Here is a 24234-nt window from a genome sequence, read left to right on the forward strand (position 1 = left end):
GGCGCGTGATGTTCGATTTCCTTACTATGAAGGAAGAAAAAATCCAATGCATATCAATGACATCGATCCCAGTCTGAGACCGGCTCTCTGGCTATTTGTCAATTTTCGCCCTGGTTTCTACGATAAAGCAAGTCCGATATGTCTGGTGGGTAGATAAGGAAATGGCGCCAGGTTCGCTTGGCAGTAATACAAGTATATATTACTCAGCTCTTTTGGGAAGTATTTCCCATCAATATTTGATATTAAAAAATCAAGAAAGCTTTGATGGAGAATTATTCTGCTTGGGGAAATGGAACAGATCTATTTTTTGATAGATAAAATATTCAGATTAGCAAAAATAAAGAAAATAAATAAATTTTTAAAAAGTAGATAGAATAAAAAATTAAAAAGAATAAAATAAAATAAAATAAATAAATGAATAAATAGATAAATAAATAAATGATAAAAATAAAATAGATAAAATAAATAAATAGTTTCTCCATTGGGTAGGGCGTTTGTTTTTTGTTTTTTTTTTTTGTTTTTTCTTTTAAGGGGGGAGGGTCATTTTGTTTTGTTTTTATGAAATTTTAAAATAATTTTTTTCCTGACTTTACATGGCAATAGCACTAAACCTTTCAAACTTTGTTTTTAAAGTGCGCTATATACCAGATTAAAACTCCTCTCACTAAGAATGTGAAAACCTCAAATTATAAAATAAGGGCTACACGTGCGAGTCATTAATTCATGACCATTTTTCCCGCACGGCGGAGAAAGATATTGCAAATGGTCTCCAAGGTAACGGCGTCATCATGTCATTTTATTTATCCATTTTTGTCTCAATTCTGTTACAGAAACATATCCAAAACAAATTTCGGAAAATGACAATGGGCCTTGAAAATAAACCAGACATTAATAATTATCATTTTGTCTGCATCGATATGTATCGACGTGAACATAATATTTGCAGGTCTGAAAACCGGACGTAATCATGGACCCGTTTTAAAATTGTTGTAATAGAGAATATTTTGCGTTGGTTTGAGAGGATTTCCATTACAACAATGAGACCATAATAATTTGGGTAATCAGGCCTAAAAATAAGTACACGTCGATCTGTATATTATAGATTGGCATAAAGAGGAAAGGTGGAGTAAGTGTCTATAGAAGACCCTCGGAATCCTTTGAGAGCAAATTGTTAAAATATAATACGTTTTGGGATTAATGATATTTACTTCTTTTTTTTTTTCAATGAAAATCTATGGAATCTGTCAAATTCAAGGTATATGCAGCGTCTATCAACCTGTTAAAATTATATCTAAATATTTAAATAGCATAGATTGATCTACATTTTGAGATAGACCATTCTACATCCCATTACGGATTGGTGGAAGTTTTAGTTTGTGCATTTTTTTTCTTTAAAAGAACACACAAGTAGATAGACTTGATTCCGTCTTTTAAACAAGGGCAATCTAGATAAATCTAATTGATTTGACTTTTTTTAATGTGAGCTTTTATATAGCTAGTGCAATATCCACTAAATGATGTGCTAAAAGCGCTTTACAAGGTGTCCCTGACCAATAGCAACACGAAACATTTTGCCTCTAGGTTTTGAATAGATAAGGGTAACAAGAGAAATAATTGAGTATATTGAGTACATTTCTTCCGTACTCTGATAAAGCACATTTTAACATTTTGTCAATGAAAACTTTTACTTTTTGAATCGATCGATTAAAATAAATCCATACTTGTCAACAATTTGGCAAGTTGGAAGTAATCGTAAACTTAATCGATAAAGTATATGTTAATACGAATACGGCAAAATGGTTTTCATTATTGTGTGAATCTGGCCAAAATAATAATTAAAAAAAAGATAATATGAGTACGGTAATCTGGTTATCATTATTGTGCAATTCTTTGTATTACCTCAATAAGGAATGGAAGGGCAGTCCTGACATTGCTCTTGGTAACCTCCTCGTTCTCAGTAGACCAATCAGCGTGATACACGAACACTTTCTCCTCGGGCTTTTCTCTCTTTTGAAGCTCCAGTGCGACCTCTTCCCCCTTTAGTACAACTTTCCTAAAGGAATACAGAGGTCGTTCTTGATGATACGATAAAAGTATTGCTTTTAGACTGAGAAAACGGGTTTTTTTTTTTTTAATTTTGTCAGAAAGTTTTATTTTATACTTCGATAGACTAAGATGATTTCCAACATGTCAAAAAGTCTTGAATCTGAAATTTCAAATTAACTCCATACACCTCTTTCATTTCCTTTTACAAGATTAGAACATCGGCTGTTATGTCGTATGCGAAAAACAATATTAATTAGGTTTTGGCCAGATATCTTAAAACGCATATCATAACATTAGGAAATGAAGCTTTAATTATTAATCGAATTTAGATCATGTGGACGTTTCGAGTTTCCCCGTTATCAACAAAACACGATGAATGAATCACTAAGGACGGATAAGAGATGCGAGAATGGGGTAAAGAAAACAACAGTAACATTTTCATTATCCAGTATACTTCATATAATATATGTAGATTAAGATGCCATTTGACAAATTGGGAGTCACCTTAATCTATCTAATATGAAAGGTAAGTTTTCAGGCCAAAATCTTTTTTAAATGTTTTTTTTTTACTTGCTCAACAAAACAGTCGCTGCTCTAATCTTGAAAAAGCAAATGAAGGAGATGTACGGGAGGTAGTGAGATATAGTGGTAGAGCTACAGGGATAAATGAACGATTCAGATCCATCAATAATCAAAATTTAAAAAACCAGAAATAAAGGCAATTACCTTGATTGCTTTTAAAAATTATTTTTCTTTTTTAAAATCTTAATTTACCCATTTTTTTTCTTCCTTTTTTAAAGGAAAAGAAGGACTTTTACTTCGTGCCAACGTTTTGGCTATGGAAAGTGAACACACACACACACACACACACACACACACACACACACACTCGGAAACACATACACCCACACACAGAAGAAAATAAACAATGACTTACTTGATATCCATGGCAGGCCTCGTAGTAAACAACACGTTGTACTTTGTTCCCACGTTCAGTTTGACCGTAATTGGTTTATCAAAACGCTCTCCATCCTGTTTCTGAAACACCGGACTGTCATCATCCGCCCGTCGCATAGAAATCTGTAGCTTGAATTTCAGTTTTCCATCCATTGTTTTTTGCTTTTTAAAAAATTAACTTCGCGAAGTCCGAGGTTTGAGGTTTTGTTTTTTTCCAATTGAAGGTCATTAAATCGATCGATATTTGAAGGAGGAGTTTTCTGGCCAAATTTAAAAATACGTGTCTTTCCAGAGTAAGGTAGTGAACTGGCTAAAGAAAAGTTTTCAGCTATCACCTCTGTGAAATTCGTGGGTGCTTATAAAATGGTTGGTTTGGATATCACAGCAAACTTAAGATTCAACACATCCTCTCGAATTACAAAGCATATAAGGGTATTTATTAACACATAATCATGGATATAATGAGGCTAGTTGATGTCATTCCTTATGTGTTACATTTTTTTCACATAACAGTCATCACACAGCAGCCGCTCAGCTACAACTAAGACCGGTCATCTGAAAAAAAAAAAAAAAAAAAGAAAAAAAATATGGTTATTAATGTGTAAAAGTGGTATCAACTGAGCATACCTTTCTGATTTATATCCTCAAAGGTTAACGGACACTTTACCTAAGTCCACAAGCAGTATTTTGCTAAATTAATTATGTCATGTAATTTTTAATGTACCTACAAACGAGGATGGAGATTACCAGGTACGAAATACAAACATTCAGATCTCGACTTACGTAAGTCTTAAAATGATTTATACCCGGATATCCAAGCCACAAATGCATCAAAAAGCTTCAAAATACTTTAATGGTTAAGCGATGTTTTAATTTGAAGTGGATTTATTTAGTGACAACGTTCCTCGTCCTATTTCAATAGGAAAAGTTGGTTGTCTTCTTTGTGTTATTTTTGTCCGAAAAATAATGTGATCGCCAAAAAGCTTATTGGTGATACCTTAAGTGTACTAACACATACCTAGCGTCCCATTTGTCTCAGGCATTGATTTGCTAGGCCGCGCTTGGCATGGTTATAAATCGATGTAAAATCGTCATAGATAAACGTTACAGGAATGCGAAACTTATTTAAAATTGACCAAACCGGATATAAATTAGCTTAGGTGTTTATATGGGGCAAAGATACTGTTATTAAGCCTTCAGAGGAATAAGGTCAATGGAGACGGAGTTTATCCCAGTTTCTGTAGGGCGAGACGGACGGTAACAGTAGCTTGCCATCCTTTGGAAGGGACGATAATCTAACGCATAACAACCTTAAACCGGCGAGTTGCCTACAGCAATGAATATGTTTAGACTAGACAAAAATGACACAGCGCAACTAACTTATTGCTATTGTTTTGAGGAGGAAAAACAACTTACTTGGCCTTGGCTTGCTAATTAGCTACATTTTTTTAAAAGCATGGCATCACGTCAGAGCATTTGTGATCGTAAGAAACATCGCTGAATGAAGTAAGTACGAGTTAAAACGAACATCGTCTCCAAAGTAATGTTATCGTTGTGTTATAGGCCTACGTGATGGCTTGGAGACCACGAGACACCAAAACACATTCTATATTGTGCAAATATATTCATTGAGAGGATTAATCCCTGAATGAAAAGCCCTTATTGTGGGAAGCGTATGTGTTGTAAACTGAATTGATTCTTCCATGCATTTTCATTCGATTGCAGAATCACCGACAAAATTTATTTATTCAATGTTATAATTTTGACCTATTTGTGTAGGTGGTGTACTGCATATTTGTTTGTTTCTTTAGTTATGTTTTTGCTTGTTTTTCAATAAACAGTTTTATACCCTTGGTTGAAGCAGAGAGCCTAAAAAAACTATAGTTGAAGCAACTTTTGTACACAAAACAGTATGTAAAACTGTATTCTATTTTCTTGAAATATAAACTGGCCAATTTAAACAGTTTGCCGGAGTTGTTATCCAGGAAAGGTCTTTTATGGTCATAATTACACATCACAGCACATTATGTTATACAACCTAAGATAGAGTTATAAAAGTGGGCATTGTATTCATGACGGCGTTACATTGTTGTCTTAAACGATATTTTTTCTTCTTTTTGGCCAGAAAATTGTTTCTTCAAGATAGCTTAAGCATGACCTCCGACCTGTGAACATGTTGTCACCTGGAGACCAAACACGCCTCAGAATTAACAATAGTTAGGATCCATCTTATCTATCAGCGTTATAGGAGGTAAATTTTTCCTGGCAAACTAGAAAAATATATTTTGGCCTCATCCAGCACGATGAAGCTTGTTTTTAGCCAGGTGTTTGTCACATACAACTTGAATAACATGACAATTTTACACGGTGAGCCAGAAAAGATGTAAATAAAATAAAATAAATAGATATCGCTTGTAAAGCGATCTGAGCACGTTTAAGGGATATTATATAAATGCTCAAATTTCTTTTTGTTTGTTTGTTTTTTGCTTTGATTGTGTTTTGTAATTAATTTTTTTCTTCTTTATTTTACATTTTCAGCTTTCGTCCTTCTAGTAATGTTTAATATAATTCTAAGCAAGTTAGTCGGAATCACATTGTCCTACATATTGCCCCGGGTAGGTCACATCAATGTTGCATTCATTCTCTCATGATTTCAGCCCTACTCTGTAAAAAGTACATACATATATTTACTTGGACCTAATGAAGCAACGTCGATTTAAGTGGATTACATAAAACCAAAATTAATTTCAAATTTTTAAAGGTCTTTCTTTTTTTCTATTTTTATAGTTTGCTTCGTATTGACTTCTCGGACTCTAGAGATAATTTTATTTAAATATTTATTTATTTATTTATTTTTGTGGGGATTGGGGAATTGTGTGTTGTTTTAGACACTAGTAATTTGAATTTGAAGAATCCCTAGTTTAAGATAAAAGCCATCGCGTGAAAGACTCATTATACAGCTTTTAGATTTGCATATCACTTCAGTATTCTTGTACGAGGTAAAACCCTAGACATTTCTCTTTCATTTGCATTCAAATTAGAAGTTAGGTGAAAATGCTAGACGGAAGTGTCCTTAACAAAAATGTGCCAGGTATTTTTGATTTTTTTTTCTATTAGCCCGTTGATTTTTTGAAATGTCAAAATATGAGCTACAACAAAATGCTTTATTAGAACCATTTTTTAAATGAGATCACAATGCCTGCGTACTAACATATAATTCACCAATTATCATTATAGAATTTTTGGTAAGCATAATTTTTTTTTTTTTTAAACAAAGAATTTAATAAAACAATGTGATAACTCTTACTTCCAGTGGCGTGGCATGCTTACAGTATAGATAGTATGCAGATGACGTCACTCAGGCCTTTGTTATTGCTTTTGCCATCCGCGTTTGTGAGTTGTTCTCACTAAACTGTATTAACCAGACTATAAAAGTTCATGGTTACACAGAGTTTGTGTGTTGGTCCGTTATACTTCCGGATGGCAATGTTGTGAACTCCTTGGCCAAGCGCATTCTATCTATAAGGTGGTGCCAGAATCATAAGAAAATTACTTAAAACATGATATATTTGTAAACTCAAAAGAAAGAAAAAAAAATTATGAAAAGACTTACTCAAATAAGTAAGAGGCGGTATATACTATTTTTCAGTTTTTTTTTTTTAAAATGCTGTAATCCATTATTAAAAGATGGAGCGGTGCCAGGCACCAAATCAACCAATATAGCCACGCCCCTGCTTACTTGAATGGAAAAAAAGTGGCCCATCGTGTCGGAATGAGATAAATGCGCCCCCCCCCCCCCCCCCCCCCCCCCCCCCAAAAAAAAATAAATAAAAAAAAAAAGAATTTAAAGTTAAAATATTTAGACATACAAAATTTTCGTTTTTTGCAAGTTAATACATTTTAGTCACCCTCGGCAGTAAAGCAAGTAACTTTAACTAACCGTTTTATATTTTTGGCTAAAAATAAAATTTTTAGCTATAAATCATCCCGACGTAAAAACATTTTGAGGCGACTGGTAAATAAATAAGTAAATAAATAAATAAATAAGCGTTTTGTATGGTAAGCTGCCCATAATTATGGTGAATTTAACCCGGAAAAAGAAGTCACATATCATGTTTAAGAAATCATTTCCGTATGTAGAAGAGTAAAGTTTGCTGCCCCAAACGTAAACAATAACAAGTTGCTAGTGACTTCCGTTAGGGACCGGAATAATTTACGCACAATATAGGTCTCCCAATTTTGTAGTTTGAGTTGTAGGCAATACACTTTCAGTATTGAAAATATATTTACATAAAATCTAACAGTTGCAGAAATAATAATATAAGACTAAATTATTATGAAAATCAGGCTCCGAATAATTCTCGTTTTGTTCATACCAGCGCAATAATTTGCTCTGGTCTAAAAATAGATAGACTGTAACTTTTGATAAATTTTAGAAAATTTTACCTTTTGTTCCATAAAATATCCATATCTAGACATTATTTGATGCATGATCGAGTATTTATGAATATGTGTTTCTTTTGCCACCTAACAGCCAAATTTTAAAGGTTATTTTTTTCTATTATTTACATTGGAACGTGAGCTGTCAAGACAGGAACATGTGGTTTGCCACGTGCTTCTCGACCTTTGTTTACGTTTGGGGCACCTAACTTTACTGCTCAGTAGATATGTATTGCAATTAGATAATGGCATTTAATTAGAAAACGAGTCCAGTTCCAGGGCTTGAAGCTCAAAATGCATTACTTATTATGTTTAATTTCCCCGTGTCCCTGGGAGAGCTTTATTCTAACTACTTTCAATAGAAACCTTATATTAGCCTTTGCGAATCATAATTGACAGGGGACTCGAAAGGGAAAGGCCGTGATTTTGTCGAAATCATTAATTAAATCGCCATTTCATGTTTCAGATCAAAATCGTGTCCCAACCTCTTGTAGATTTATTGTCAATTTGTTTTTGTTGACGATGAGTTTAACCGACCTGTACCTATTTTCAGGTCTGATAAATGTGTATGGGCTCCTCACTGTTTTGGAAATACTTTCAAACCAACGCGCGGCGAACCATAAATTGTTTGCTCTTTGTTTTGATATGAAGGCCATAACGTTATAATTTTACTTGTCTGGGCAGCCTCCTATTGATAGACGAAATGCGTTAAACGTACCAGATCATTTTGTTTTCTTTGTTTATTTTCGTTTATCATCTTTTTGTCAGTCAGAGAGAATATCATATTTTCAAAAATCAAATTCTATGTTTTTGTTTTAAAGTTTAATTGCCATAATACGCATAATGTTTGTTTAAGTTACTTGCAATTATTTGTCTTTCTTTCAATAGCCAGCGCTGGTAATTTGCTTAATTGCATGTTACATATTATTATGAGGCATTGATCCAGCCAGGCAATTGATTTATTTATTAATTTTATTTGAAATGATCTGTCCGTCCTGTTCAATTATATGAATGTTATTTCTTGCTTGGAAAGTTACTCTATCTTTTATAACACCAATCTTCTTGTCGAGCTAAAGTATGTGACCCGTCGTTTCAAAATTGTATTATGTCAGAATGGTTCGGACCCCTAAACGTGAATTTAGAATTAAATTTATTAGAAATACGAACTTTTAGTATTTTACAATGCAAGATATAGTATCAATTAATCACCACATTAAATAGAAGTTAACTCATATTTATGGCTATATATGTATTCAATTTCCAGTACCTAGTTCACCCCAATATAACACTATTAAGCGACGATGAGTTACATGTAAAGTAGAGGATGAATGATAGACAGTCAATGATTAAATAATTCCGTGGCTATTCTTGTCATAAGAAGCCTCCAGAAATCGTCAATTCTTTTTAAATCATTAAATTGACAACGTTACCTAAAATTATATTGTCCTAACTAGAATTCCTAACTTGTCGATTTCTTGTACTCTTCGTCGTAAGATAGGATGTCTTAGATATTATGTATTTCTCGTTTGCAAAAATGTTAATGTTTAACATCGTGAGATTTGTTGTTAGTCTTAAATTTGATGCATTTTTGTAATTGTTCTAATTTGTCTTATTTTCGCTGATCAAAATATACCACTTGAAGCTTGAATCCAAATTAAAATGAATACGAAGAAATGTTAAGCTGCAATTTGTATTCTTTTTAAAACGTAAGACAGATTATTGTAAACTTTTTGGGCTACGTTGGTTTCGTGTATTCCCTAAATCAAATTAAATGATTAAATATGCAAGAAAACTGGAACGAATGGTTGGTGGTAAAAAAAATAAAAATAAAAATAAAATAAAGGTACGAGATGGTATTGTGTTAACATCTTCGACAAGGAATTGTCATAACGATGCAAACTTGTTTTTATCGTCAGTTGAGACATATTTTAAAGTGGCAGAAGTATGACAAATTGGTTGTTTACAAGAGAGCGTGTTTTTTCTAGAAAATAATATGATAACGTATTGGCCAGAAAGAGTTTACATAAATATGTCACATTACGATGTTGAAGCATATGACTCTGCCAAATGAGAAGGTTTTGTTCCTTAATATGTTTTTCACACGTATGTCAATTTTTTTTTTTAAATCGCTTTAAACCAACGAAATATGGACTTAATTACAAGTCTGAGTGTTGTCATGGAAATACCTCAAACCAAGGCAAAATATTGCCCATTGCGACAACGTTTTTCAAAAAAAAAAAATCAAACAACCCCATAATTGCGTTCGGTAATCAGACCTGATTTTAAACATAATAACAATAAATCAGTAAAATATTTTAATATATTTTTCATCGTTTGGTTAAAAGGTTGATTCAATTTCGAAACTTAAACTCGAATATGACGTAATTTTGGGAGCGGTTTTTTTTCTTCCCCCACATAAATGTTTGGGTGAGGGTAGGCAATCTTTTTTGCCAATATTCATGTCTAACACATAGGGGGAAAAGGTAAGAAATAGGTTCATGAGGTTCGAAGAGGTGGTGTTTAAACTCTTGAAGCCGTGTGTACAAACGTTTTGAGACAGCTTTCAAGGTTGCAAAAGTAATTCCTTCGGTAATTTAATTATCTTAATGTGTAGAGTATACATTTAATTAAGCCGTGTAAATTGTGGCAGACGATTTTATCATGGGTGACATTAAAAGCTTTTATATTGTCTGTTAAAGTGGAAAGTCAGTCATTTCAATCACTTTCCGAGAATCACTTTCCATGCGTTTGCGATCATTGTCGCCCAGCTATCCACTGACCACGATCAATACCGTTTGACTTTGTTATAGTACAAGAGACAGCACCATTGAACCACCAATAGCGCATAATAAATACACGTTTCCAACGAGGAAAAAATTAAGATAACTACGAAGACGTAGCAATTTGGTCTGCGCATGACCGTTCTTTTCTTACGCCTGCCTGCTCCTCTCGTAGTGCTTTGTCCAGAGTAACTTTCATCCTGCCAAGCATGATTCTTGTGAGCACCTGCTTGTTATGAACAACAAGGTGATTCCTCTCCACTTGCCACATTGGGACAGGTCGCATTGTTTGGGTAATTTTACTAGCAGTCCTTTCTTCCAATCAGAAGGTATTTCCTCATTTGTCCAGATCATGTTGAACAAGTGGAGTTGATCCATGATTATGTTTCCATCCTCTTTCAAGGCTTCAGCAGGGATGTTATCTGTGCCAGCAGCTTTTCCATTTTTCAGACTGCCCTACGGATCTCCGTTTTTGTGATTTCACATGTATTGATATTCAGGTCTGATCTTAGTATTGGGGTTGGTCTGTTGAGCACTTCATGAAAGTATTCTTTCCAGCGTTTGAGTTGCTCTTCTATTGATGCGATTAGTTACCCACCTTTGTCTCTGACAGGTCTATTTGGGTTGTTTTTTTCGACCGCTCAACAATCTGGCGGTAGCGTAGAGGGTCTTAAAATCTCCTTTCCCTGCAGCTTCCTCTGCTTTATCAGCCACAAACACACACACACACACACACACACACACACACACACACACACACACACAAAGACATGCGGATTTGCTCTTTTTGTTATTAATATAGATAATTTTGCCGGCCAGGATTGGCTTCTTGACTATACCGCTTTCTACCCACAATTGGGGCTATTGAGCATGATTATTACATATCGATAAAAAGAGGCAACCTCGTCTGTTTCCCCCAGTAATAGTAAATGGTTGATATTAACCAGTGAACTATTAATCTGCCATAAATATTTCTTTGACATAGCGATGAGTAAAATAGATGGCGACTATGCTCACATTTGGGGCTTTTAGGAGTTCAATAAGACATTAACATTGCATCAGACTGTGTGAGAGATTCCAGAACCCGCCCGATACATTTATTAAGCGGTTTTATTCAAGCCATAAAATGGGTTTATTGATTTCTTTGCGAAAAAAAGCTTTCGACAGAATCTGCCTGTCGTCTAAAATAGCGCTGAATTTAGCAATGAACCGTACTCAGCATGCGCGTTGACGAATCGAATTGATTGGGCGTAATCAAAATGCGGTTAACATGGAAATCGACGAAGAGAGAGAGAGAGAGAGAGAGAGAGATCGAGGTAATCACCCTTCTTTAGTGGGCTGCTGAGCTCGACATGCGTATTGGTTTAGTAAATGTAAAAATAGCAAACATCCGCAGTTATATAGTGCAATTTACATGGGCACTAGAGCTTTGTGATAGGCAATGCTCCGTTCATTCAATTATATACAGTACCTATGCCGCATGTACCTAAGGGCGCTATAATTGGACGCACTCTTGTTCCTATAATATCTACCAGTCCACAACCACAGCTAGGTCGGTTACTCATGCACAACCCCCTGAGTTGAGTCGAGCGGAGTAATTTTCACAAGGACGCCTTTCCCCAAGAACAGAAAGTCATCAACTCTATCCTTGTTTGTTTTTTGTTTTTAAGGGTTTTACGGCGCTTGCAATACATTAAGGTCATATCAGCGCCAGTAAAAAGGAAGAAAATGGGACCGTAAAAAGTTCTAGAATTACAATTTAAGCACAAATGAAAGGGTAAGACAAAGGGGAATTGGTTCAAATAGGGAACAGATGTAGATTCCAAGAGCATACCGTCAAAGAACTTAGTTTGAGATCACCTAAAAGTCTCATCCAGACCCAAGCACAGGTTCCAACTAAGAGGAATACACTCAAATGTTTACCAATCATATCATATAATGTGTAAACTAAACATAATACAATGCATAACAGAGAGATGATTTACAAGGAAAAAAATATCATCTCCCAAAACTATAACTATACATTCGACTGTTTCCCTCTCAGCCAAGGACTCCGACCAAGGTCAGGACAAAACCAAGCAATCTCATTCCAAGACAAAGACAGAAAGCAATTGGAAAACAGACAAGAGGGGATAGAAGACACAGCAAGTACCTCTCCTCATCATCCATAATATGATAACTATCCAGGCTCTTTTCGGACGAACCCGAGATTAGGACGACTGTTGTATGATTAAAACCAACCTGCACCTATTTACACATAAAAACACGTCGATTAAAAACATTTTTAGGTTATGCAGTCTTACAATCAAATAATAATGAGAGAAGCCGCCCCTACCCTGGTGTGCAATGACAAATCACAATTTTTTTTCTTTTTTGACAAGAATAATTTTGTTTTGACTTCAGATTCGAACGAAAATAGATAGATATCTTCCGTTTGTCCAAAAGTTTTTATTCTGGTTCGTAACTTTGATATCGGCGAAGTACGATGACCCTCAACTTGTCAAAATTTTGGACAAACTTACGCGACAATTTGCAAGTTTAAAAATATTCTGGTCAAATGAAAGAAACGAATTTTGTTTGGAGAGAAAGATAAAGTGAGTAAATGTGACTCTTATATAAGGGAACAACACAAAACAAATTGTACTTTCACAAAATACTTAGTATTTTCTCTTTATACATGACGACCATTTGCCGTTCAATTTATTCGAGGAGATGTTTTTGTTTTTAAGAGTTTTACGGCGCTTGCAACACATTTAGGTTATATCAGCGCCAGTAAAAAGGAAGAAAATGAGAGTCAAATTCTAGAATAAAATTAAAGTACCCAAGAAAAGTAAGACAGAGGGGAATTGGGAACAAATAGGAATCACATGTAGATTCCAAGAGCATACTATCAATACTTAGTTTGAGATCACCTATAAGTTTCATCCTGACACAAGTACAAAATCCAACAAAGAGGAATACACTCAAATGCTTACATTATACATTCAAAATAACAAATATAATAATACATAACAGAGAGAAGATTTAAAAGGAAAAAAAGCATCTCCCAAGACAATAACGATGCATTTGACTGTTTCCCTCCCAGTCAAGGACTCTGGCGAATCCTTCCATCGATTTTCAGAAAGCGTTCGCAGCGTTGGCGAAGTGCGATGTGGAAAATCCTTGCGGCCAGCGGAATCCCCCAAAAACTCATGAAGGTAATTATGGCACTATATGAAAATACAAATTGCAATATCAAGACAGGCCAGAAAACAACTCAGAATTTCAACATGAAGACTGGGGTGAATCAAGGTTTGTATAGTGTCCTCTTTTGTATTCTCCGTCCTGATTGACCGCTCATCAGGGTGGGGAAACTATGAAATTCCAATAGGATACCGCTATATTTATGACCTTGATTTTGCCGACGACATTGCGATGCTGGCTACATCAGGCGAACACAAATGCAGAAGTGCGGTAATGATTTACATGAACAAACACGAACGGTAGGGCTGTTATTCTACACCGAAAAGTGCGAAATTATGTGTACCCCAGGAGAAAATGTAGAGCTCAAACTTGAAAATGAAACATCATGAAAAGGGAGTCTTTCACATACTTAGATTGTAAAATCTGCAACATCGGTAGCTTGAAGAGATTAGAACAAGAATAGGAAAAGAAAAGCAAATTTAGCCTTTGGAAAAATATTACATCTTTTTCGGTTGAATAACATCACCACAAAAACAAAAATGAAGATTTACAATAGAGCCATAATTAGTCCATGTCCTGTTATTCGGAAGTCAAACTTATCAGATGTACAAAGAGAACACACATGAATTAAATGCGTTTCACAGGAGCTGTTGAGCAAGATGATAAATGTAATTTGGAAAGATAAAATCAGAAACGCAGAAATAATGAAAAGAACGGAAGCGATCGATATGACGGACATAACACGGGAAAGGAGACCGAGATGGTTTGGCCACGTTGCACGTATGAAGGACAGTAGGTTCCCAAAAGATGTCATGAGGCGGAAGCCATCCGGAATTCGAAAGAGGGGTAGGTCGAAGTTAACTAGGAGACAGACCATAGAGCAGGATAAAGGAAAGGAGGACTGTCGTAGGAGGAAGCCAAAGAAATGGCCCATGCCAGAAATACGTGTCAGCTAGGACGAGGTGACTTGCTCAGGACCACACAACGCACGGGTATTCGAACTCGGTACCTTTCGGGCACGAAGCAAAGACCACACCGCTGAGTCACGCTGCCCCCCCCCCCCCCCCCCCCTTGTGTCTTTCTGTGACTCATCGTCTTAAAACGGTATTATATCGGAGTGATGATGGCGCTGAAAATTGAATTCATAGTCATAGTGAAAAACATGAAACTTGCTATAGTTGTGTATTGGGTATAATAAAGATAATTTCATTAAGCACAAAAAAGGAAGAAGAAAAAAGATTCACATTTCTGACCATTTTAACTTAAATTAAAATTTTTAATCTAATAATCTACATTATTTTATCCACGTCACTTCGACATAATATCAATTTTACGAGCAAGGTCACAAGATCACATGTGCTCAATTGGCAAAGTGTCGTGTCAGTTTTGGAATCTCCTCGGAAAACAACAAACATTTCAATTAGGTAAAATACTCACAACAAATTTCGAGGATCTCGCTTTACCAATCAAGTCACCAGACTGTACGCTCACCGTGCAGCTCTAGGGGTGAGTTAGATATCGTAGTATTACGCCTCGTGTCCACCTAAACAGAATCGAACCAAATAAAAGTCGCCAGTCTTTGGAGAAAAAAAAATAGGACACCATCATTTTCCTATAGAACAGTAAAGTTGCTGCCCCAAACGTAAACAATAACAAGTTGCTAGTGATTTCCGTTAGGGACCGGAATAATTTACGCACAATATAGGTCTCCCAATTTTGTAGTTTGAGTTGTAGGCAATACACTTTCAGTATTGAAAATATGTTTACATAAAATCTAACAGTTGCAGAAATAATAATATAAGACTAAATTATTCTGAAAATCAGGCTCCGAATAATTCTCGTTTTGTTCACACCAGCGCAATAATTTGCTCTGGTCTAAAAATAGATAGACTGTAACTTTTGATAAATTTTACCTTTTGTTCCATAAAATATCCATATCTAGACATTATTTGATGCATGATCGAGTATTTATGAATATGTGTTTCTTTTGCCACCTAACAGCCAAATTTTAAAGGTTATTTTCTTTCTATTATTTACATTGGAACGTGAGCTGTCAAGACAGGAACATGTGGTTTGCCATGTGCTTCTCGACCTTTGTTTACGTTTGGGGCAGCAACTCTACTGTTCTATACCTAACTACTAAACGCGAAGCAACCCGTGTCCACTGACGCCGATCCCTTGCGATACGCCTTTGGTCCGTTTTCGGAAAGACGCAGGAAATAGTTCAGAAACGCAGGTTATTGGTGGTCTTTATATGATGTTGGTCGAGGAATGGGACAATGTCCTCAAAACAAGCTCCAATTCCGATCCAAGGTAATCAGAATGCAACTGGTTATGGAGACATTTGGGGACATTCTCGATTTTTGTGTAGTGTATGAATTCGGGGATCTCTTTTCGAATGAAAATAAATGCAGTGGTTTCCACGAGAGTGCCCGTCGGTTGAATGTCTACTCAACCCAAGTGCCCGCTTTTCATGAAACGGATTTTCCTATCAAATTCATACTCTAAGTGCTAAATATTTTCATATTAATTCGCAGTTAAGTGCGCATACGCCCGCTTTTCTTAACACTGAAGGGCATTTTGTCGAAGCTTAATCACTGTACGTTTCATTCTAACAATTAATCATCAAACACTTATAATTATGTATTAAGAACCAAGGTAAGGCGAGCTGTTGACTATGCATGCGTGGTCATTGATTTTCTTTTACTCAATTAGCAGATTAGGATGATCTAACACTTTTATCATTCAACGAGCGGGGTGGAAACTGCAAGGAAGTTTAAGATTGGGCATTATGTAAATAAATTATGCTTTGTATATTATTATTACGTAATTTTTTGGGGAGAAAGTCAGGCTATAAGTTCAAGAAGTAACAATATCACGATTATCGATTTTCAGTTGTGCGATTATATACTGATTTATTTCGATATTATATGAGAATTGTTTTGACGGCGTCATCATATGGTTAGCTCTATCTATTGTCATATAGGTATTGTCATAACAATTTGAATGATCATGTAATATAACCCGACCAGCTGACAGCACAAAAGTTCAATATTGTATTGAATTCACCCAAAAATGCTGATCGACTTGCAAAGCAATCACACTTGCTAATGTGTGGGTGGGGGTGGTGGGGGGGGGGGGGGTTATACAGTCCATGTAGTGAGAACTGTTAATTTATCTGGCTATAAAAAAAATAAAGATAATGAAAACTAACAGGAGTGTGACGTAAAACGCATACTACCCATGTAACTCGTTAATCATCTGGCAAACTTACCCAGAGATCGGATATTTAAACTATCCAACGGTACACTTCGTTACGTTGAATTTTTTGTCTCATCAACTGGGTTCTGAACAACGGCGTACATTTTATCTTTTCACCTCACAAACACTTGGGTATCCGAAGCCGTTGTTGAAATTATACGTAACGTGGATTGTGTCAACTCCACGTCTGCCCCAGACAAGCAATTCCATGCAATCGATATAAGCCACCCCGCAAAATTAAGTCTATCGAACGAAACAGCATTTCTAAGAAAGAGTTCTCGGCCCTCTCTCTCTCTCTCTCTCTCTCTCTCTCTCTCTCTCTCTCTCTCTCTCTCTCTCTCTCTCTCTCTCTCACCCCTCTTTTCTTCACCAAACCACACATAAATCCTTTATACCCTTATGAAAATTCTCACTTAAATCGGCATAATTTTAAACACGATATTCATATTTATAGTCTGGTTGCCAAATCAAGATTTTAACCATAACCCAAAAAAAGCGTCCGCCAAATTTTTTTTTGCATATTATCAAAGTTGAACATCTCAAGATTAAATGTCTGAATAGTGCTGCCCTGAGGACATTGAGCATTTTGAGAAATTACGTCACAAAGGTCACGAAAAGGTCATTTTTAAAAATCCTCAAAAATCATTTTATATTATACAGAATGAAAGATTTAGTCAAATTAATTAAAAAAATACTTCTATTTTTAAAATTGGCCGAATAGTTGACAAGTTATTAGCAATTTAACTATCCAAAAGGTCAAGGTCACTGCCAAGATGGTCTCGTAAAATGACCCAAATATAGCCGTGTTTGGTATCAAATGGAAGGCCTTGACAAGACCAATACAGAATTTATGTTATTTATGCTATTTGTTGGTATTTAAATTTCCTACAGCGGTGAAAGTATAATTGGGATAATCAAAATTGACATTTTTTGTGGAAAAGGTGTCAGATCACACAAAAACACGGAAGCAGCTTGATAAAGGCGATTTTGACAGCACTCACGATCATGGCATTTACAAAATATTGTGCATGGAAGCTGCGCGGCAACACAGCCACATGTTGATTGATTATCCACAAGGTTGTTCAGAAGAACATCCGCATTGAATAGTCTCTAACAACTCGGGCGTTACACTCTGTGTGTTGCTTGGCACTGTGGTTGGAACAAGTGATTTGGTTGCTGCTAACTTCATCCATCCAAAATCTGTTGGTTGTAAATCTGGGGGCGTTTTTCGAAGACCAAGGTTGTCCAGTCTGTGTCCCTTATGAAGAATTTTGATGACTGTGTTTTTCCCTATACCATACGGTTTAGCCACAGTATCACAGCCAGATAGCGCATGTGCTGCAAGAAGATAAGGCGCAATTTCTTGATTTCTCGAGACCGTTTTCCCAATGTCAACAAGTCCACGGTCCCCACTTGTAGCTTTCATCATCATCGAGCAGTGGCTGGAGTCCAAGTCAAGCTTGTGGTAGAAATGAACTAACAGTACAAAGACATCCGTATCGTCACTAACCACCTTAACAACCTTGGTCAATGAAGCAGCATGCATTGCTTGTTGCACCATAATGACATCCGCTTCCTCGTGTGTCGTCTCCAAGTCTGTCCTTGTGGAGACTTTTCCATTTTTTAATTTGGAGAGGAGCATTTTCGTGTCCTGTGATAACGAGACGCCTTTCACGTGGTTGAGCTACAGCCCTGGACATTAATTCCGTACAGAGTATGCTAATCAATTGCTTTTTGTTCTCAGTGCAGGCAAGAATTGAGGCTTGAGCAGGCAGCGGAGTGTGTAATGTAAGGTGGTGTACCGTTCGAACTTTTATGCTGCGACTTTGTCGAGTAGCACTTTTGATGCTGAAATCATGGTATCTGTCAAAGACAAGGTGCACGTCACTTCTGTCCATTTTCGGCAATAAGAGTGTCCAAAAACTATTGACATAGTCTTGGATGGTTCCTTTGGATGGCCAGTTTACACAATAAAGAAGTGCGCATCCATCTAAGATCACGATCTCAGGATGTTGTCCCCCACGAGCAGAGACAGTTTCTTGCAGATTTATTTTCAGAGCAGCTTTTGTAGTAGCAGTACGCATGTCTCCATTGTCACTGAATAAAGATGTCGGCAATGGTGCCAGTTCATATTTAAAGAGAGACTCCATGTCAAAATCTCGACAAGCCATTAATTCCATAGCGCGAGAATAAATCAAACTTGTGTCGTATATTGGACCACGGTCACTTTGAATAGATTTTTTCCCGGCTGCCATTGTTGTCACCTTGGTAAAAAGTGCTTTATAGAATCCATTGGGCCATGTTTTCTCAAATTCTTTCATGTCCGTGGTACCGATGCTGATTCTACATTGACAGATTGAGGGCTTACTTTTCCATCAGCGATGTTCACAAGGCAATCAGGATGCGCAGTTGCACTCATGGGGTTGATGCATCTATCTAATTTTGTCCGAATTTTCCCTGTCCAGCGCATCACTAGCGATACGCGCATTTGTTTCCTCTTTATGCATTTCCAGAAAGTCCTTTTTGGAACTCTCAGTCAATTCAGACAAACATTTCAGAAGACGACTGCTGGTGTGAAGGCTAAGGGCCCATCGCTGAATGGTAGAGTGTTTGAGTGTTAAACAGACAATCGCTATGAGGGCGATTAACGTTACAGAAACCGGGATAAATTCAGGCACCAGGGGCCACATGGCTCAAAATATTATTTTTTTAAAAGGAGTATAATAGTGATGAGTTAATAGTAATAGGACAAATATTTCTTTTCTCTTTTTTTCAGAGTTGGAATCAATGGAAGAAAGGTTGCCAGGAGCATATATATATATATATATATATATATATATTTATTACTATTACATCAGTTCAAATTGTTAAGTGTTTCTGTGGCTAGAGAGGGATCCCTTGTAAAGCGCTTTAGTGGACAGTGCACTATACACATACATGTACCCAGTAACAAATATTGTGCTCAAACGGAGCACCATACTTTTACTACCTACCGAAAAGAAAGAAAACATGAATTCATGAATGAATGATTGAAAGAATGAAAGTGGGTCACTAGATAACTGAAAACATATTTTTAAAACGGCATTTACCTTTTATAACTGTGATGGGGGCATAAAAGGGCACCTAATATCGTTTATAGACATCAGTCTTATGATAAAACAAAACAGACGTAGCAATCGGCGTGTACGTTTGCTGCCGTGAACTGACACATTCAGTCTGTGCTGTGTCAAGGCCAAACCGCGAGTCACGTATGGAAAACCATTGTAACGAATTATGGATCCTATGATTACCTCATACAATATCACATTTTATTAAAAATGCTCAATGTCTACAGACCGGCACTAATCATGATAACACTCCGCATATATATCTCATTCCGATTCCGTTAAAACATTTTTGGCGGACGTTATGAAAGGGTTATGAAAGTTTCCTCTAGACTATTATTGTGATGTATCTAATGTATAATGACCATCAGATGTCCTAAATAAATTTGATAAATATGCTGACTACAAAAATTGTTCCGTAACTGTGAATGGGATACATCAATAAGGAATCACAATCTAATTTAATATGCCAGGTCCTTATGGTTAATTCTTCCCTTCAATACAATTACATACAAAACAATACCTATTTTGCTTTATATTTCCATATAGGCAGGTTGGATCATAATGATAATATCACCATGTCAACTGACGACAGTTAAATTCTGGCATAAACATTACGAGTTAACGCGATACGGATTTTGTCACCAAATATACAATACCCTAAATTAAATTACACACTTACCTCTGCAAGAATTGAGCCACTTACTAGTGTATTCATAAAATGTTGGTTTAGTGAGGAAAGTAAAAGCGGATCCCAATTAATCATAATGGTAAAGTACAAAACTCATGTGTGAAGGGGCCGGTTGAGGTCTTCTACCTATATAAGTGAACGGGTAGCTGTAAGTATTAGGTCTGGCGGAAAATAATTTGCGATAGACTGCGCCCTATCCAAAAGATAGCAACTAATTGATCCTGCTACACGAGAAGTTAAGTCTGGTTCTTTAAATCGTGGCTCTGACTTAGAGACCACTACTGACGGAAAGTAAAACTCCTTGGGTTCAAAAACAGAAATGATAATATTTTCCAAAATGCTATGCATATAATCACGGATAAGCCAATACAGAAAAAATAAGAATAAAACAACAATAACATAAACAAAAACAAAGAACCAACCAAACAACAACAACAACAACAATAACAAAAAACAAAACACACACACACACATACACACACAAAAATCCGACGCACTTTTACGTATTGCTTGAAAGTAAAAAATGAAATACAGTTGAGGGGTTAAGCGGTTGTGTGTGTATGGGGGGGGGGGGGGGGGGCTTAAAATTAAAAGGGCGATTTTATCGCAAAAGAATGTTGATGGAGATATCCTTTTTTTTCAAAGAGAGCATTAAAACCCTCAGTGCTTTGAAGAACGTTGGTTAAATTCCAAGGAGCACGACCGTATAGAGGACCAGTGATCAGGTTAATGTCGTTGTTATTCCAAGTTCGAATCTTCCAAGTTCTACGAAAATCGGAATGTTACTCGTTTGCTCCTTTAGATAGATAGATAGATAGATAGATAGATAGATAGATAGATAGATAGATAGATAGATAGATAGATATATACACACATACATACCTACATAAATGCAGAAATAAATAAATTTGTAGATGGATTCATATATAAAACCATAATATAAGCACCGTGAGAGTGAGAGCATTTATGATTTTACTTTTAGACAACACAATCATTAAGTTTTAATCCTTTCTCCTACAATGCGTATGAAGATATGATTCTTTTCTTACAATTTATAATCTATAAAAACATTTAATTGCTGCTTTATTGATCGTTTAATATATCAATCGTTCAATACATTCTTTTAAATAAATGTCATATCATCGAATGTATTTAAATAAATTGATGGATTGGTAGAGGCAAGTAAATGTTGGATCGATAAACAATGGGTTCTATATTCCTGGTACTAAGATGGATATATTGTGTAGTCTTGTGAGTCATCGACGAGTAGATAGACAGCGGTTATATATATATATTGTTGGTGTTGTTGTTTTGTTTTTAATTTTTTAAATTATTTCTTTTTACTTTTTTAAAGATTTATTATTATTATTATTATTATTATTATTATTATTATTATTATTATTATTATTATTATTATTATTATTATTATTATTATTATTATTATTATTATTATTATTATATGATGTGTATAGAAACATCACAATCATGGACTCAATAATAAGGTTATGATTTATTCAGAGTACGGAGAGTATGAGAAAATCAAGACATTACGTAATCCGAGAATCAGAAGGTCCCCATGTGGCTTCTTTCGTAACGGCTATGTAAATTGAAACCGCGGCAGTAAAAATAATTTTATATATTACGATATCAAGAACGACAATGATACAAATGATGATGATGATGATGATGATGATGATGATGATGATGATGATGATGATGATGATGAAGTTGATGATGATGGTGGTGGTGATGTGAAGAAGAAAAACTCACGCTCATATCTCAATTTCGTGGCTTGTTATTAAGGGTTTTACGGCGCTTATGACACATTTAGGTTAATTCAGCACCAGTAAAAGGGGAAAGGATGGAATAGTCACACAACAAAATAAAAATAATAATAAATCTAGACTTGCAATCTGAGAAAAAGTAAGATAAAGTGGAATGGTTCAAATAGGAAACAGAAGTAGATTCAAAGAGCATACTACTGATATGCTTCTCAGTTTGAAATCATCTAAGTCCAGACGACAAAGTCAAAGGAAGAACTAAGAGAAATACACTCTATGTATTTATAAAATTATTTTCAATACAAAATCCATGACCGTGCACAACAGAGAGATGATTTACAAGGGAAAAACATCATATTCTCAAAATACTATACATTTGTTTCCCTCTCATCCAAAGACTCCGACTAGAGCCAGGACAAAACCGTAACTCATTTCAAGACAAGGACAGAAAAGAACCTGGAAAAGGAAAACAGGTACAGGGAGATAGAAGAGACAGCAAGAATGATCTCGCCGTCCACCAATGAATGAATGTCAAAAGAACCCATCCAGTACATCCGACTAGCTCCCTCACGGACATAGACTTCACACATGGTCTGCACAAAAACGTTGTTTTTTTTTCATTTCAAGTAGGACAAAGACAGAAAGCCACTAGAATAAGACAAACGATCAATTACTTTTACTTTACATATTTTAAAGCCAATTAACGGGAGGTATTCTTATTCTGCGTTTGAATCTGTTAGCCTCAAAGTGAGGGTTTATGTTACATCGAGGTACACATCTCTCTCTCTCTCTCTTGTTCGTTACTTTTTTTTCTTCTTAATTATTCGTACAGATAAAGTTTAAGACAATACTGCTGTCTGCTGATAGTGAGGGTGCGGGCAGCAGCAGCATCTGATAGCTATAATTCTATTTCAATAAAGATTAAGTTGAACATTTATGGTAAAAGCAAGTCCACATTATTTTCGAGTCAAAGTTTCGAAGTCGCCTTCTAATGGATTATCCTAAAGGATGACCAGAGTCTGCCTTTGATGGGACGTGACCACATTATGTACGAGAAATTGAATCTGCCCTAACAATAGCATAGTTAATGACAGGGTTCACTGTTTATTTTTAAGGCTGAACCCCACTGACTTGTACATGCTGTACATTGACTGGAACCTGACCTTAGACCAAGAACCCCGATCGCCAAAATAGAGATCTCTTATTACAGGCACCAATAGTCTTACCATGTCATGAGTCCAGCCGATTTTTTAAACGCGAGTTTTTATATAAAGAAATATCCACTAGATGTGCTCAAAGCGCGTTACAAAGGGTTCCATGCAACACTGAACACACATTATAGGGCTAGACAGGACACGATTATAACTTGTTTTTTATCGACATAGACAACACCATTAACCAATCTCATTTTACACACTCATTTTATTGTGAATGCGAGTAAAGAGCCTTTTCCCCAAGACTCGATACTGAGCTGCCACAACAGGACTCAAACTCAGGAACTATGGGAAAGAAAGCGAGTCTCGGTCATATAACAGGACGACAAAGCCATATTTTAATATTATACAAGTTTTAACCACTTACCCTCTGCATAATATTTACATCCGTGAAGAATAGCTTGACATGTTAAGCTGCCCTTCAGTCTATTGATGCTGAGCATAAGATAAACGCTTCATGATAACCTTATGTATGATCTGGTTATTATTAACCTTTTGTGTAGCAGCGCTGTTATGGCCAGGGGTTTTCCTCATCTTTCTCCGTTATCAAACGAATTAGGAAAAGCAGACTAGCGGCTACGGCTATGCTTTCAATCATGACTGATTGATAAATAAAGAGAATACGATATCCCCTAACCTCCTTAAGTGCAGTTTTTCGGATTAGAAACGGATTAATTTTAAACTCAATAATAACGATAAAATGGTGGACGTTCTCATTCCAAGTTCTTTGACTAAGCTCTATAAAGAGTTGCGAAAACAAAGTTTCGATATCATTAA

The 24234-nt window shown here is 35.9% G+C and overlaps 1 protein-coding gene across 4 annotated transcripts in view; it reads right to left on the minus strand.

The window, feature by feature from the left end:
* The window catches only part of LOC144960446 (CB1 cannabinoid receptor-interacting protein 1-like), a 24886-nt gene extending 4985 nt beyond the window's left edge, over positions 1-19901 (minus strand). The window contains exons 1-4 of one of the 4 annotated variants that reach the window (XM_078893553.1): positions 16681-16744; positions 14844-14949; positions 2984-3558; positions 1900-2053 (exon numbers count right to left, since the gene is read on the minus strand). In XM_078893553.1, the coding sequence (XP_078749679.1) occupies positions 1900-2053; positions 2984-3156 (327 nt within the window). In that variant the 5' untranslated portion in view covers positions 3157-3558; positions 14844-14949; positions 16681-16744. Of the gene's footprint in view, positions 1-1899; positions 2054-2983; positions 3559-4419; positions 4604-14843; positions 14950-16680; positions 16884-19756 lie in introns of those variants that run through there. The other 3 variants (XM_078893535.1, XM_078893544.1, XM_078893563.1) reach the window with 3 other exon arrangements.
* Between the last annotated feature and the right edge of the window lie 4333 nt (positions 19902-24234).

The sequence above is a fragment of the Berghia stephanieae genome, chromosome 1 (assembly GCF_034508935.2).
Source record: "Berghia stephanieae isolate SIO BIC M18660-M18661 chromosome 1, UCSD_Bste_1.3, whole genome shotgun sequence".
Classification (NCBI taxonomy): domain Eukaryota; kingdom Metazoa; phylum Mollusca; class Gastropoda; order Nudibranchia; family Aeolidiidae; genus Berghia; species Berghia stephanieae.